This window comes from Pyxicephalus adspersus, chromosome 5 (assembly GCF_032062135.1).
Source record: "Pyxicephalus adspersus chromosome 5, UCB_Pads_2.0, whole genome shotgun sequence".
In the NCBI taxonomy this organism is placed as follows: domain Eukaryota; kingdom Metazoa; phylum Chordata; class Amphibia; order Anura; family Pyxicephalidae; genus Pyxicephalus; species Pyxicephalus adspersus.
Window position 1 is genome coordinate 1,778,593 of NC_092862.1, and position 17,746 is coordinate 1,796,338.

Genomic DNA, 17,746 nt, shown 5'->3' on the forward strand with positions numbered 1-17,746 from the left:
TGCCTTCCTCTGGACCAACCATGTCTTACAGGGTTTTATATCTTGGATATGTTTGTTTCCCTAGTGGTTGAACTTGATGGACCTATGTCTTTTTTCAACCTAACCTACTATGTAACTATGTAACTATGCATGGATAGCATCTCCCAGGTGCCGAGCAAATTGCTGCTACGTTCTCATGAGTGGCAAACTGCACCATTGGTAATCGGTAATCACATGTTTGCACACAGTTGTGGCTTCCGTGCAGTTCCTCTTCCAGCAGGGAAAAAAGCAACTGCACAACCATAAGGGACTTGTAAATTTCGGAAAACCGCACCGTGGTTCTTGTGTTGGGTCTGTGATTGAGCCTGCAGCAGAACTCTGCAGTCAATGACAGGTCTGCAATGACCCTAAAAGTTGCAGATTGTTCAGTCAAATTAATTAATTTGTGTCACACAAAGAAGAAAAGAACCTTTTATATTACTGGATCATAAAGCTGCACCTCCTGTAATGTAGGGTGCCTCATTTACCACAACAAAGTGCAGCCAAGTTGCATTAAATGCGTCTGTGAAATGGCTTCTGAAAGCTAGCCAAACAAGTATGGACTTTTCTTTCATTGATTTTCAATTTAGTCAACTTGTTTGACAGAAATGTCAACCCCTAATTGAAAATCAATCAATGGCACTAACAAACACAATCCACAACTAATTATTAGTAATGATTTTTCTTAACCGATCACAATGAGTTAATAAAGTATATGACAGCATGCTCCAACATTCCAACAGAAATCAATCAAAATGTTAACTTTGATGGAAAATTTCTATCCTGATCAATAAAAATTCAGATCTATGACTATTTTCACATATGTGACTCCCCACCCCCCATTCTATAGCCCAATTCTCTACTCTTTATCTCAGTTTTATTGCCTAATGTATTTGCATCGGAAGGTTGTTTTATTGTTTATGAACAATTTGCCAAAATGTCATGCCTTAGAACTGCTTGGACTGGACACACCAAGCACACACTGAGGGAGCTTGTCATTAAATATAAACTTCAAATTAGAAATATATCACAGACTGTTCCTCACCATTGCCGATAGAATCACCCCAACAAGACAAACATTGTACGGTCTCTTTCAATTTTTAAATTTGGAATTTGGGTTTCAATGTAAACACTCAAATAACAACCAAACACCAAGCAAGAAATGTGTTATGTTGTTGTTATGGTATGTGTTGTCTAAAAAAGAAAACCTTATACAAAATACAAACATAAAAAAGCACACAACATTTTGCCATTTTTCTTATATCGAATTTTGCTTTTCCTTTTAAATTTCATCAGACGGATAGTGGGAATTAACCTCAGCCTCTGCGTATAGTTTGGGGAGGCTGCAACCTCTCGTAATTCTCTATTTCTATGTCTGTATTGCTTCTGCAAATCTTCTATCACTTTCTGTTTGGTAAAACGGTTGTCATTAGGACAGGAAGTAAGGCTGAATTTCTCTGCTAGAGCCTGCTCTCTGCTCTGATGTAAGCGGGATCTTAATTTGTTACTTATTATTATTTTTTCACACGGCAGAATTATGAAAAGGCTTTAGATTGGGAAACTCGTGTCCACAATGGTGCAGTATAATATCATTTTTATTGTACAAAATTAAACTTTGCACTGAGACAGTGATCATAGGGACAGAAGTACTGGCCATCCAATAATGCTGATCATACACTGGCCAATGGGTGTAAAGCTAGGTAGACGATCAAACATGGGGTAACATTTCAATCCTGGACCAGATTCACTCCAGGTTTGCTGGATCTTCCCCATAATAGTCTATTTTCTCCAGTCTTAGCGAACTTTAAATCAGGTCCTGTGTCCTCTTTTTTTTTGCCTTTCTCTGAATGCAAAGAATATGCAGGTTTTCTATTTCTTTTTTCCAAATATTTTTTCTACAATCAACCACCTCCATTTTTTGCCTGATCAACACTGCCCTCCCCCCATTCTCACCACCTATGGCAGGGGAGTCATTATTTAGAGTCTAAACACCTGGACTTCACCAAAGCATCTTGCAAGGGGTGATGGGCTGGTAAACCTAAATGGCAATCTATTCCTCACTGCAAGATGTTGTCAGTTTGTGGGTGAGGCTACCTGAGAAGTAGTAATAGAGAGGCTCAGGTGTAGAGACAGATAGAGTCCAACAGGTGAGGTCCAGGAGCACCGCTGGTTAGAAGACCAAAGCCAACTGAGGGCAGAGCTGGCAGTAGGCTGAGCACAGGACCAGGCGAAGGTCAAAGCAGGTGACAGGCAAAGAATAGTTTATGTTCAGGCAATGGTCAGTGCAGGTAAAGTATTATCTAGGTCCAGGCATGAGTCAGGGTCAACAGATCTAATATAATACACAATGGAAAGACAGCTGGGGCAAAGTCACAGAACCAGCAAGCAACCAGCTGGGGCTAACATAGCCCTTTAAGGATCCCCTCCTAGTGTAAGCCCAGGAAACCAACTGCACTCACCATGCTATAGTTGCTGGAAGGCATTGGGGGACATACGTAAAGTATTTCATTGCAGCTAGGAAAAAGGGTGCAGGACGCGGTCAGATGGATCACCATGGGATCTCACAGATAGTATGACAACATCAGAGGCGGATACAAAATATCCCTTAAGTGTGCCGCTGCTCCAAGCAGATACACTTCTAACTTTTTTGCAATTTTAAAACTTTTTTATCTTTTAGAAATATTACACTAGTATCCAATGGGTACTTATTATTGGACACCCAACTTTGCAGTGGACTTAAATGATCAGAATGCATTTTGTACTCCGATTGCATTGATGACTTACAATACAAAACTCAAAGTATTACCCAGCTCAAAGACAAATAATCACAATTCTGACATTATCAATCTTACCAATATTTCTAGTTTGCACACATTGATCCCCACACCTCCCGGTACCAAGTATCATGTCATAGATATAATTTGTGTCAGTTTGGGTAAATATTGATTGGTTTAATTTTTGATATAAAGACAGATATATAAACCAATGCCATTTGGGAGGTCAGTTGAACCTGGGTAAGGGTTAGCAGGTCAATAAATAACAGTGAGCAGTCTGCTGGATAGTGAATAGAATTCTCTGGGCAGATTCCAGTTTGTGCAATAAGTTTATCTGTAGGCCACTTCCCTGTTATCTAAGCAAGTGCCACCATGTCCACCATAAGCTGCCTGTGCTTCCCCACATGGGTCGTCTCTGAGCAGGTGAAGGAGGGGTTATTTCCTCTATATCACTAGTTGACACCTTCTTGAGTCTGGCTGGCTGTAATTATCCATCGTCCCTGTCCCTTTATTCATCAGCTAATTACTGTGCTTAAACAGATCAACAGATCAGTTTACTTAGCAAAGAAGTGTACAGAGTCCAGGATACCAGCCTCCGGATTCACCACACACCCTGCAAGGGGTGATGGTCTTTAGGAGGCAATGCCCACATGGTGCCCCCTGTACACGAAGGCTGGTACCTGCTGACTGGGTAGGACCGACGCTTAGTGCAGGAGCGGAAAATGGAGGTGTTGTCAGATGAGCCAAAGGTCAGGGCAGGCAGCAATCAGGAGCAGTCAGACAGAGCTGGGGTTGGTATACCAAAGAGTCAGGATCTGTAGACCGAAAGCAGAGCTTAGGAGAACTTCCTTGTTCCACCACCAGGGGGAGTGCTAGAGTAGAGGCAGCTTAGGTGATGTTCACACTTCTGCCAGCAGATGGAGCACTTCTGTGGAATATTCTGGCCCTCTGGGGTAAAGGGGCAGCTCGCAGGGAGTCACATGACTTTCTAAACAGGGTTGTTCCTGGCTGGAGAGGAGCGCAAGGTGGATGACACAGACCAGGGCAGAGATCCTCTGGTCTTGCAGGGATCTGGGACAGTCTACTTTGGGAACACCACTGTTAAACAGAAACAACTCTTTTGTGGTTATTTGAAACCTCTTTAGGATATTCCGGTTTTCTGTCCTCTGTATTGGTCTTTGCTTATGTTCTGGTACTTCCCCAATCTCCGCTAATTTACCCATTAATTTAGCACTTTCCTGCACATTCCTCTGCCTCCCATCCAAAGCACCTAATATTGTGTGCAATGCAGGCTGTAATTCTCTGATTAAAGGGGTAAATACACATAACTGCCCCTACCCATAACGTCATTACCCCATACCCTCCATCTATAGGAATCCCTAACCAGTCCTGTAATACAGTGCCATATATTAGGTGACGGGATTCAAAGTACGATAGGAGTCATATTCATCAATTCTGGAGGAGTCTCATTAAAATGGGCCACTGATCCAGAGCTTCTCCATCTTTTTAACATGTGTGACCCTTGAAATAACTTTCAGATCTTCAGGGAACTGCTTCCATAATTATTTTACCCACAGATCACAGTATATCAGTGTTGTGGTCAGTGGGAAGAATTCCTCTTACACTGCTGGCCAGTGGGAAGAATGTCACCCTTACAGATAGCCAAAAAGATCATTGGGGTCACTTGTACTGACCTGAGAGGTGTAAACTGCTCAATGAATCCCCAGCAACCTCCTGGAGAAATATTCATTGGGAAACACTGATCTAATCCAATGCAATAAAAAGAAAGGAAGACCACCATTACCTGTGCTGTGGATTTGAAGATGGATTGTCCCTGCACTGGTCTCCTACCTCCATTAGTTCCAGTCATTCCAGCAAATCTCTCCCTCACTTCTCAATTCCTTTTTTTGCACCTTAGTTTTTTTCATCTGACTCGGATCCTGACCAATGTGCCACCTCCCCCCATGTTCCTCTTGAAATCAATGCTCTAACATGCACAATGGCCCTCTCCTCTGTAGGAGGTTGTTTATTATGATTCTCTTTTTGTTTCACAGCATTAACCACATACTGAAAATTGTGATCCAACATTCTCTAAACACATCCTCAATAGAGATAATTGCAGTTCAGATTCCCATATCTCTATTGTCTCAGCGCCTGAAAACACAGCCAGCCCACCTATACAGCTGCCTTCTGCTCCTTTTTATCATACCGAGTCAGATCCAATTCTAATTCCAATTGGTAGATGTCTGACAGTCATTGAGGGGTCCGTTTCAGTGAGGAACAAGGGGAGAGGTTCCATCAAGATAAAGGTGATGGAAGAAAGGTATCAGATGGGATAGACACATGATGGCAGACTACTGCTGGAGCCGTGATTGTCCCGATCATAAACATAAAAGAAAATCATACAACTTGAGTTTCAATGACATTCTTGTGATTAGTTCTGTAAATATAATGATTATAGAATATATTGACATTAAGTATTTCAAAAATGTAATTTTGTATTCGTAGGCATACCTAGTTTAAATTTGCCTAATTTCATGTTTCAAAAGTTTTCTATGAGGTTATTGTTTCAAAAACTAGAGCCAATCTAGCAAAACCAATTCTATATTTAGAATCTGTACATCACACATAACCTAAAATGACTTTAATCTGTTTGGCAAGAAAATGTTTGTTGACCAGTGTACTAATAGAACAGTTGAACTAATTCCCTAGATTGACAAAGACTCTTGTAATGTTTCAGGTGTTTTATTATGGATTTTTCTACCATAACGGGAGAACAGCCCAAGTTATTTGCAACTTTGGGCAATAAATATTAAATACATACCAAGTTCAAGATTTATAATAACATAGATACTCAAGTATAAACAGATTTTGTGTCCCTGAAAATGCCTCTGGAAAATTAATCTGTTTATATTTGAGTGACATCTAGAGGCAAATCCTAAAACTGCATTTGTCTCTGCTTCAACAGATGGGACAAGCTTTTTGTAACACTTTACATGAGGACAGAGCGCCATCTATTGGTGGCTAACACCCATGCATATCATTTATAAACATTTCATTTCACTGACATTTCTCTTGGTTACTGTTTTGAATGTTATTAGTTTTAGAATTTAGTATATATAGACATTTATATTAGCAAAAAATATATGTGCCCCAAAAAAGACAGTAGTTTAGGAACAATTATTATTTCATATTCAAAGACCAAAGATCTCTGATTAAAAAAAAACATACAACATTGTATTCATTGTTCCAAATACAGTAAAAAAAACAAAATACATTAAACACCATACAATCACACATATAGCAATAAATAAAATGTGTTTTAGAATGCTTCATATACATAGAGTATTCCTTCATCATATTTTACATGGGTGGTGTGTTTGGCTGAAACACAGCTTACTCAGACCAATTGAAATACATACTCAATGCCAAAAGTATTATAAAGATTATAAAGAAAAACATACCAATGAGTGTTGAGAATTCCAATCTCAATCTTCCTCCAAGTAAGAGTAACAAATTGTCCTAAGCCTATGCAGCCCATAAAGTTAAAGAAGGAACTAAACTCAGAATTTTTACTTTACATAAAAGGGTAGACATCCCTTTTTGTTAAACCCCTTGCAGTAATCCCGAGTCTCACTCAGGGTCGCTAAAAAGATTTTAAAAAACCCCACTTACCTTGTTCCGTTGTCGTCCCCTGGCCTTCTGCTCGTCCCCACAGGTTCTCAGGTCGCGTCTTCTCCCTCTGGTCTTCTCCCGGCTTTCTCCGGGGTTTCTCCGGTGCATGCGACGGTGCGGGCGTGAGGAGTGGCGGGAAATTCAAAAAATTTTGTATTGGATGCTATACAATATAACTGTATTGAGTCCAATACAAAGAAATCTTGATATAATATTTATATAATTATATTATATATATTATACATGCTACTGTACATGTAATACATGAACCCAGAAGAAGGGTGAAGAAGATGCCCGGCCGACGTGGGACCCGATGGGACCTGGGACTTGGAACTCCAGATGGATAGACTGATCCGCAAGATTAAAGGTAAGTGTGTTTTTTTAATTTTGGGTTTAGTTCCACTTTAAACAAAAGCAAAGATTAGTAAAAAGACCTCAATTGTTATATCCACATGATCTTTAAGAACTTGTAACCCACCTTATATGTAAATAAAATCTCACACAACTGTCCTAAACAATTGATGCCATACAGTTTCCCATATATACATGAAAAGCCGTCCCCTAAATCATTTGCAGCCATGAAAAGGGCTCCTACTTAATTTTGCAATGGGTGGGTTGGACCTAATACATTCCAGAATGAGCAGAATGTATAACCTTGCTGGTTTGTAGGAAAGCCACCAAGAAAACTATATAGTCTGAGACCAGCTGACAACATACGGGTTAAGTGAAAAGTGCTAAGATGTTGGGGAAGTTATCTACTCCTCTTAGATTGTAAGCTCTTCAGGGCAGGGTCCTCTCCTCCTCCTGTGTCACTGTCTGTATCTGTCTGTATCATTTGCAACCCTTTTTATTATACAACGCTGCATAATATGTTGGCTCTATATAAATACTGTTTATAAATAAAAAAAAGCCCCTATATCTCAGTGGAATTTATCAGATCATTATTCAGATGAATCACTTAGCTCTGAAATGTATTCACCTGTTTTTTTTTCCTCTTTATTCTCTTATTAATTGATTTCAACAATGTTACCAAGCCTTACTGTCCTGGCCAAGGAGAACATCAGAGGTAAGACCAAGAACCAAAACTTCATGTGGGACCGAATTCTAAAAACAGAGCAGAAATATATGTCATCTTTGGAGCTGCTGCCTTTACAGCCAATCAGAGGCATTCTGGAACACAAACCATAAGAATATAGAGGATATAATATATAAGGATATAATGCTACACATCCTATAATATGTTCTACGTACACAAATCCAACAAGAAGTATCAAAATTATTTTATATAGCTGTGGCAGAATCAGGAAAAATCCCCCAGAGCTCCCAGGGATACACTTCTCAAAAAAAGTTATGGCAACTTATCAAATCCTAATACCAAAAGTTAAACTTTTTTATTGATATACATTGTGCAATTCATTGAGAACAAAATGGCTTAAAGATGATTAGTGGCAACCAAAACCATAAACCCACTGAGAGCTGGGTTCAAAAATAACACTGAAAATCCAATATATACATAATATAACATATGTAGAAAATTAAACTAAAATCACAGAATGATGGAACCTAATTTAAAATGGATTTCATCACAGCAACTCGTAATGTGGCTCAGCATTGTGTGTGGTCCCCGGATGCCTGTGGGCACTCCTGACAATGTCTGGGCATACTTCTGATGAGATGGTGTCCTGGAGGATCCCTTCATAGACCTGGGTCAGGGAATCTGTCTGTGGGTCAGGGAATCTGTCTGTGGGTCAGGGAATCAGTCTGTGGGTCAGGGAATCTGTCTGTGGGTCAGGGAATCAGTCTGTGGGTCTACTTGGCAGAGTCTAATGCATACATTATGTTCTATACGGTCTGTACTGGGATCGTGTGTGGGAAACTGGGTACCGGTCAACAGCAATAAGCCACATCAGCCTGGGCACCACTGCACCAGCATAAGGTCAGATTTGAAGGATTTCACCCGTGTACATCGGATGGGGTATATTTTACTGGCATATTAGGGTCTGTACAATCCTCCAAGCATATGTCACCCCTACACCATCACTGGCTCATTCTCAAACTGGCCATGCTGGATGACGTTGCAGGCAGCATACCATTCATCACATTCCGGACTGTTTCACACCTGCCTCATCTGTAAAGTGAACGAGGTGCCAGGGGTGAACCTGCTAATTCTGGTGTTATCTGGCAAACGCCAATCCATGTGCCCAGTGATATGAGCACATGTTCCAATACAGGATGGACCCACAGTCTACCCTCATGGCGCATGTTTCTAAGATTCTGGTCAGAAACATGCACAGGAGTATTCTGCTGGAGGTCGTCCTATAGGGCTCTGGCAATGCCCCATCTCCTACTTTTTTGCAGATACCGGTCCTGTTGCCATTTTACGGCTTTGTTCCACGATTCCTGATCTCCTTGTGTAAAGGCCCAATTCACGGTATCTCCACTTGCAACACAACACTTGAGACAGGAGACACAACAACTCTCCTTTGTATGGGACAAGCTGTATGGAAGTGTCAGGACTACCTGTGCAACCGGAGTGTTCTGTAGGTACTGTGCCATGCACTTTACTGTGCCAGTAGTGAGAAGAACACCTGAAAAATGCAAAACTGATGAAATGAAATCCGTCAGGAGGAATAGGAGAGGAATGGTCTGTGGTAAAACCATCTCCTCTATGAGTGGGTTGGCTGGCTGTTGGCCCTCCTGTCCACCAGGTTCTTTCATTTACATCAAAGCAGGTGGAATTAATTTACAATCACACTTCAAAAACTGAACAGGTTGATATCCATTTCTAGTTACCAAGGTGGGCCTGGCTCTAATCAGTCGTCAAAAGTATTACAGCCATTACATCTTCGGCTGGACCAAATATCAGAAGCTTGTTCTATGTCTAAAGCATTACGCCCCAGGGGGTTCAGGTAAAGAGGTCCCAGTCAATGGATTGGGACAATGTAAAGCACTTAACTTAACTTTTGTGCACTCACTTTTTTTGCACCAGGTGTTTTATTTATTATGTTTGTATTTTAGTCTCAGATTCACAAATGTGCTACCACAGTGATAACGTAGTGGCACTCTCGTGTTTGCAGGACCAAGAATTTCCCCTCACCTGATAACGTCACATCCTGCCTAAAACTTAAACTTGTGTACATGTGTGGGGACTCAACGCTTGGGCAATGGTGGGAATACCTGGTGTCATTTGTTCACTACAGTAATCTTGTTTACTTAGAAAAAAATGCATCAATTTTCACATAATTTCCTCTAATCACATTATCCAATCTTGTCCCAAAAATGTAGTTCAGCTTTCTGGTTCTTAGGCATGGTGGATGTATGTGATTTCTTTTTCCAGGCTTTCTTGTTTTAGGTTTTTCTTTTACCTGGATCATAGGGTGACAATGCCCCCTCCCCCCAACTTTACTATATCTATGCAGGAACAGCATTTGGTGGGTAACATGGGGAGGATGGGTTGATACAATCAAAGTGATTTGCTTTCTGAGACAGTGAGCCACAATCTTCCCCATCCCCTGTGCTACTCTTCCAGGGCTAAGTTAGGGGGTAGGGGTTAGGGTTAGCCTAAGCTAGAGGCAACATTTAGCCTAATTAATAGGCCAACAAATGTAAACCCCATTCCCTAAACCCCCTGCAATTTCAGGGATGATAGTTCTTGTTGCAGGCATGTCAACTGAAAAGTCCATAGTCAAGTCACTAAGTGTCTCTAACAAAGTTTAAGGCCAAATTCCAACTCGATGCAGATAGTGTCCTGGCCAGGATTTAAACCTGGGGCTCGAGTGTTGAAAAGGCAAGTTTGCTGGCCACCATTCCACCTAAATCCTACTTGAATACTAAAAAAGTATATCGAAAGCTTTTCTCCCCATTTGGATATGGTGGTAAGGGGTTGTCAGGTTTTCATGTCTCCCAATTCATCCTGGTGGCTATTGTCACCGAAGCAGTAAGTGATGAAAAACCAAAATCTTGAGTTGTTATCAGTCCTGGAACATGGAGAAATCTTCCAATTAGGACAACTGTTTTGGATGACAACTTGGAAAGAAAAATGCAAATCAAAACTTTGTGACTGTAGCATAGTTGCAATAGTTTCTGAGTGTTCTCTGTCAACCAATTTCTTTTTGCTTCTGGTTGCTTTTGTAATGTAAGTGTTTCCCATTAGTTTTGGTTACAACTCTTCGGGGAGTGGACCTCCATGTAAGCTACACCACAAGCACACGGCTACAGAACAGGGCTATCTTGTACAGTAACGGGCATACCAGCGACCATTTTCCATGAATCGAACCCGCTTACAAGAGTTGAGATACATCGGCAATGAACTGGATAACATTGGAGGAGAAGAAGGTGGGCTGGTGATTGTTAAAAACAGTTTGGCCCAATTTGTATTATTTCCAACAACTGTTTATCTGAAAAAACCAATAAGAACAAATCTCTGCCTTTAGGCAAAAGAAATTCAGCAGACGTGTACCAAGGTTTACCCAATCTCTTCATCAGGGCTGTAAAATGCAAACATCATTATAAAGTACCCAAAAATAGAATTTAAAGAATAAAAGTTACAGGTTATTGTAATGTCTAGGCAAAACTAGATTCCAAAAATGGGATTGGTGACTTTTGTCTTCTCACCCTATATAGACCATATCATCCAACTAAGTGGACAACAATTTAAGCACCAGCAGACTATGAAGGTCATCATTGGGCAGTGTTAAACAATCTGGAAACTCTTGGCCCCATGAACGCAGCTAGTTTGCTACCATGTGATTGAACTGTAACCCCCAGCAAAAGGGATGCATGAGCCTTTTGCCACACTTATCTCTTCCTCGCTAAAGCTCAGACACCTCTCTCCTGCTGTTCCAGTGTTCCTCTGTGTCTGCAGTAATCCGTGTGTCTGCCATCTCACCTGTGGCCCCTGTTGCTTCCTGTGTCTGTGGTGGCCCTGTGTCACTGGTGTCTATTTCCTGGATCTCTGGTTCTTGACCCCTGGCTTGTTTTTGACTTTTCTTGCTTGCTGCCTGCCTCAACCGCGTCCTTCCTTGACCATTCTCCCGCCTAGTGATTTGGTACGGTTCATCATTCTGCCCACCCTGGTGTGCCCAAGGACCACAGCCTGGCACAAGTACACAACATGGACTACACAACATGGTGTAAAGGGGAGATTGATCAGAAAGGTTTGGGGTAAATATTTGGGGGTTAAGAAAAAGTCAGTGAGTTGCATGTGGGGGGTGGGTTCTGGATAAAAATTAGGAACAGCATAGGCAGGGATAGAAGCTGATGGAACTTTGGCTTTTGAGGAGAAGGCTTTTAGCTGAATGGAGTCTTAGTTGGTGTATAAATCCTGGTCCTGGAGGGCAAAGGTCTAAGTGGTGAAAAATGGCGTGAAGAACCCATCTTCAGTTTGATCGAAAGGTAGCTGTTCGGTGTGGTGGTCTGATATCATTACTCCCAGGTGGTCCAGTCAGCTGGGGACCAAAATGTATAATGCTCTTTGTAAGACAAGAACATTTCAGATTAGTGTTATTGCAATGCAGGATTTGCAGCCTTAGGGGAATGCTTTATAGCAGGGTAGCAGGGTTTACCAACCATGGTTACTCCAAAGGTTTCTAAGGGTTCTTCAAGCAATGAGCAACCTGTGCCTCTCAGGTCACTTTAATTGTACTGTGAGCTTTGGATACAGTAATTATTGTCAGGGATTCCCCAAGACCTGAAATGTATTTCATGGGTTCCCCAATGGCAAAAAGTTTGAGAAAGGCTTTTTTTTATAACATTATGGTGTTATTCTCTTTAAGAAGATATTGTTTTCTAGTTGGTATTCTGTTTACTGTATTTTTTGCCGTATAAGACGCACTTTTTCTTCCCCAAAACTGGGGGGCAAAAGTTGGTGCGTCATATACCACAAATGTGTTATAAAATAATTAAAATTAGATACTCACCCGATACCCGATCCTGCGTGTGTCTCCTCTCCTCTCTGGCTGCAGCGTGTGTCTCCTCCTGGCTGCAGTGCAGAGCGAAAGAAGCCGGCACAGCGCCCCCTGCTGATCCCTGCCCTAACTGCCGTACAGTGGAAAAAAAGGTAAGAACGGCACAGAGTGATCAGAAGGGGACTTTGAATGGCAGAGTGATCAGAAGGGGAATTTGAATGGCACAGAGTGATCAGAAAGGGAATTTGAATGGCACATGAGTGATCAGAAGGGGAATACCGGTATGAAAGGCACATGAGTGATCAGAAGCGGAATACCGGTATGAATGGCACATGAGTGATCAGAAGGGGAATAATCTTTCAGAATCTTTTTTTCTAGATTTTCCTCCTTTAAAATTGGGTGCGTCTTATATTCCGGAGCATCTTATACGGCGAAAAATACGGTATGTGATTATATTATATGATATTTTATGTTCTATTGAATGTCACATCTATATTAATCTATAGTTGCATTTAAATGATTGGTATAAATCTGTCATAATACACATGGTTATGGCACTCTTGTTGCCCTTTGATGAATGTACCCACCTGGATTTAAAATGGAGTGTCCAATATCTCTCCCCCCACCTGAGACTTTTCAAGCAAGGGGCTCTGTTACCTTTACCAATGTTTTGGATAACTGAACTTTGCACAACTCATATTGGCCAAGTTGCTATTTTCCCTTTTTTTTTTGTAACCAAGCCTAGATTGTGCTAGGAATTGGCTTCTTTGGCAGTTGATTGTTCCACGACAGCAATAAATTTCTTGAATTGGCTTACAATGTGTTCCTTCATTAAGAAGTGTTCTCTTTTGATGGTCTGGTCAAATGCTTTGATATTTATAAACCAAAATGTTAAAGAAAAATTGTCTCTGTAGTCCCTTTATAATGTTTACTCTGGACTTTTCTTTATAGGAGATTATGCAGGCTTTAATTGGCCATGCTCTGCATTTATCTATCAACCCCAGGTCATCTGAAGATATCTATTTAATGAGGTATAAATCAAGAATGCAGTGAACAATGAACCCCATGTGTGCTAAGCTAGGGGCGAATCTATACTTATCAATACTTTTATCACATGAGTTGTGTAGGGTAGGTATGTGGCTTTCATGACTTTGATTTGACAGCTATGGAATAGGGCCATACGGCCAAACATCCTCCATGTTAGGGTGTTGGAAACTGGCATTCTGACTGAAGTTGGAAGATTCAGGGTCTTGGGGAAGCAGAATATCAAAATGTGTCTGAATCAGGGTGTGAAGGAACATCGGGTCTCCATGGTGGACCATCAGTCACTGAATGTGCGGTTTTTACATTTACCCTTTTTTTCTTGCCCTTGGATTTTGTAACATCTGCAATTTTTTTTAAAAAAAGGCTAAAAATTCATAATTGGTGACAGGAAGCTTCTAGATCAGGGGTCGGCAACCTGCGACTCTTCAGCCTCGTTGTTGTGGCTCTCTTCTGCCACCGACAGGAGATCCCTGAAGGGGGATCCCCTTCCTCCTGTAGATACAAAAAAATCTACCCATGTAATAAATCCAAGTAAGTGTGTCTAGAAGCCGAAAATAATCATACAAATTATAGACCCCAAGCCACTTACATAGTAATGAGGTCTGAACCCCAAATGTATACCTACCTGCCACAAAACTAGAAATATAATACTACACTACCCTTTCCGCTTTCCTACTTTGAACCCCAATTTCTCTGGAACGGGAGATATACAAAACCAAAAATGTAGGTGCAAGTGGGGGACACCTGTGACTAACACTCCCTAAAATTTCATTGTTAGGCCATTGTTGAAAATAAAGAACTCTGCCCATTAAAAAAAATCTACCCTTTTACACATTGCTGGAGGCTTCTAGCACCTGAACCCCAATTTCTCTGGAACAGGGGGTACAGATGAACAAAATTAGGGCGCAAGTGGGGAACACCTGTAAATAACACCCCCTAAAATATCATCATTAGGCCATCGTCCGAACATAAAAAACTCCGCTCATCAATATATATCTACCCTGTTACACATTGCTGGAGGCTTCCAGCACCTGAACCCTATTTTCTCTGGAACAGGGGGGTACAGGTGAACAAAATTAGGGGTGCAAGTGGGGGACACCTGTGAATAACACCTCCTAAAATGTCATCATTAGGCCATCGTCCGAACATAAAAAACTCTGCTTATCAATATAAATCTACCCTGTTACACATTGCTGGAGGCTTCTAGCACCTGAACCCTAATTTCCCTGGAACAGGGGGGTACAGGTGAACAAAATTAGAGGTGCAAGTGTGGGACACGTGTGGCCAGCACCCCCTATAATGTTATCACTAAGGCATTGTCAGAACATAAAAAACTCCACCCATCAAAAAAATCTACCCTGTTACGTTAGAAGCCTCCAGCTTATAACACAACAGGACAATACATTAGAAGCCGGAGGGTTCTAGCCGCAAATTTATTTCAAAGTAGGCCTACAAATGCATACTGCACTTCTGTTTGTTGTATTCTGTTGTTGTAACAGGTAAAATTAAAAAAAAGAATAAAACTTTTAAAAGTTCATAAGCTGTGTTATGTTTTGCGATTTTAGTGGAAGACGGGGCAAAATGGCTCTTTTGATAGTAAAGTTTGCCGACCCCTGTGCTAGATTATTGTTACGTATCTATATACATATATATATACATATATACATATATATACATATATATATTGTTACGTATAGATATAAGGTTGCTTAGAAAAGCTTAGGTTTTTTTTATATAGAATGTTGGATTTGTGTTTTGTTATTGATCATTGTGATTAATTATGTATATTTAAAAACCTCATCAGTACTGGGGGAGACAAGTCAGGGGTGGACAGATAGTTTTCAGTGTCATCAGCATACAGATAGTACTGTAATTAACTAAGTTCAAACAAACAAAAGGTTTTTTACTTCAAAAGACTTATCTCATCCCAGTAATGTGTAAATCAAACAGTTGTAGCAAGTCGATTGCATTACCTAGTTAGGAATGTAAAATAATCTACTTTGCATTGAAAGCAGTCAGGCTTGACATTGTTTATTGGTTTGCAAATGAGCACAGGAGTTGTCTGTGTGCATATATATATATATAATTATATATATATATATATATATTAGGGACATATAGGGCTCAGATTCCAGTCTGGTATGTTGATTATAGGTAATGCCAGATTTTTTGTTTTAAAAATTGCCCATTCTGACACTAGCCGCAGCTAATGCAGATTAAGGCGATGTGCCGAATCCAAAATATAAACAGTGCCGTGCACTGTGCAACCAAAAAATCTAGTGGGGTCCCAAACCCGTGATTTTAAGGTGCCCCTGGTTCGGACGCTGGATTAGCACAGCGGGACCAGGTAAGTGGGGATTTTAGTGTAGGCGAAAAAATACGGGCTTAACCAAAAGAGCCAAAATATTTAGTGCGAGAAATTACGGGTTTAGCGGTTAGGGGGTTAAGGAAACATGGTAAATACTAGACCTATTTTCTGTTTACACGGCACACACAATTATAATAATAAATTGTATTTATTTACCGCCGTCATATTACACAGAACTTTATATAGTCCATAGTCATGTCACCATCATTTTTTTTTTATTTATTGGAATAATTTAGAAATGGCTGAAGCTATTATTGGATAAAATTGGAGGCAGTGTGCATAATATCTATTAGAGACAACACACATAGGACCTTGTACATGAAATACATTAAGCCTTTGCTCAGGGTCACAAATTCACTACTACCCTGAAAGATAAATTTGCTAAACTACCTGGGTTTAATGGGATTGCTGCAGTTGCTGAACCTGTTCCCGCCTGGGGCCATTCAATGGGTAATAGGGGCATCCAAAGGGAAGCATGATTTTAAAGTTTTATGGTGGATGCAATAAATAAATGATAAAACATTCCTGCTTTTAAATATTCCTGAAGAAGCAGAGATAATTCTAGGAAACATGTTGAAAATACATAAAAGGAAGGGATTATGTCTACATTATTGAAAGTGGAATCTGTTTTTGGTGTCCCACCCACAATTTTGGAAGGATCTTAATCAAATTTATTAAACCAATGTTTGCTTATAAGTAAATCTTCGGTGATTCAGAGTTTATTTGGTGCTTGAAAAGTCCCCAAATCTCATAGGAAAAATCAACATTAGAATTTTAATATAGAAGATCCGCAAGCTAGCTTTAGGAAGATCAATGATCCCTACTTAATCTGCTTTACAATTAAAAGTTGTTTTAAAAAAAAAGCAGGGGGGTTTTTTTGGCCGAACTTCTTTCCCTCTTGCAATCAGTGCATATTATTTTCATTACATATTTTTTTATTTTACACTAACTGCTGCACATCTGCAGAATGGTATACAATGGCAGAACCTGGAAGACCAAAAAGCCAGAAGCTGGGACAAAGTAACTCCCAGATCATCTATGGCGTTTGCATGGTCTCCCTTTTTGTGGGTTTCCTCTGGTTTCCCCCACATGCATGCTCAACTGTTGGCTGCAGGATGCAATATGGATGTTGGAGGATAATCAATGGCAGAAATGGTAAAGGGAAGCAGTTGCAAGGAATGCTGTGCATTATGCAAAAGGCTCGTTGGGGGCCACACTGCTCCAGGGGAAGTTTTGTATTGTTCTTTAAGCTACCCCATCCATGTTCCCTTTTGTTAAGCCTGTTTTAAATTGGTCTGATCAGCTGCCATGTTTGCTTTGTTGGATTAAAATACAGTATATATGGTTTGAACCTCCCAAACATAACTCACTATAATAAAGCTGCGTTGATTTGTATACTGAAAAACTGGATTCATAACACCTTGATTTACACAAACTGCCAATGATCTCCAGCTACTTCTCCACTAACATCCTCCAGCCCTTTAGCACTTATGGAATTACAAGTGGACTTAATAGCAAATAACCCCTTCTTGTGGTCCCAGTGGCTTTTGTGGCACAACTTACGCTGTTTGGGTCTCAACTGATATCATTCTTTTTCTCCCCTTTTGAGGGAATCTTGAATTTTTACCTGGTTGCCAATCTGCCCATTTCCATACCTCGCACACAGAGCGTATCACCTTAGTTAGAAGCCTTATTAAACCAAGTAAAAGACGGACATTTTCAATACAGGATATAGCTCGCAAACTTCCAATCCCCCGCTCACTTTTTCAGGCTAAGGTAAAGATAAGATGCTTCTACACAGAACAGAAACTTCCAAAGCTAAATCTAGATATTACAACTTCCTAAGGGACTGCATTGACCATACCCAAGCTATCAATGGAACGTCCAAATGGATGCTCCCAACATTTAGGATATTTCCAAATATTTATATATATATATATATATCTCAAATGGGAGCTTTA

General features: G+C 40.5%; 1 protein-coding gene and 1 long non-coding RNA gene across 2 annotated transcripts in view; one reads left to right on the plus strand and one right to left on the minus strand.

Moving 5' to 3' along the window:
- The window catches only part of LOC140330431 (uncharacterized), a 64,611-nt gene that overhangs the window by 244 nt on the left and 46,621 nt on the right, over positions 1-17,746 (minus strand). The gene's annotated exons all lie outside the window — the stretch shown is intronic.
- Positions 7,491-17,746, plus strand: part of LOC140332206 (NXPE family member 3-like) — an 18,228-nt gene continuing 7,972 nt past the window's right edge. The window contains exons 1-2 of the mRNA XM_072413480.1: positions 7,491-7,533; positions 17,395-17,561. Of these exons, the coding sequence (XP_072269581.1) occupies positions 7,491-7,533; positions 17,395-17,561 (210 nt within the window). The remainder of the gene's footprint in view (positions 7,534-17,394; positions 17,562-17,746) is intronic.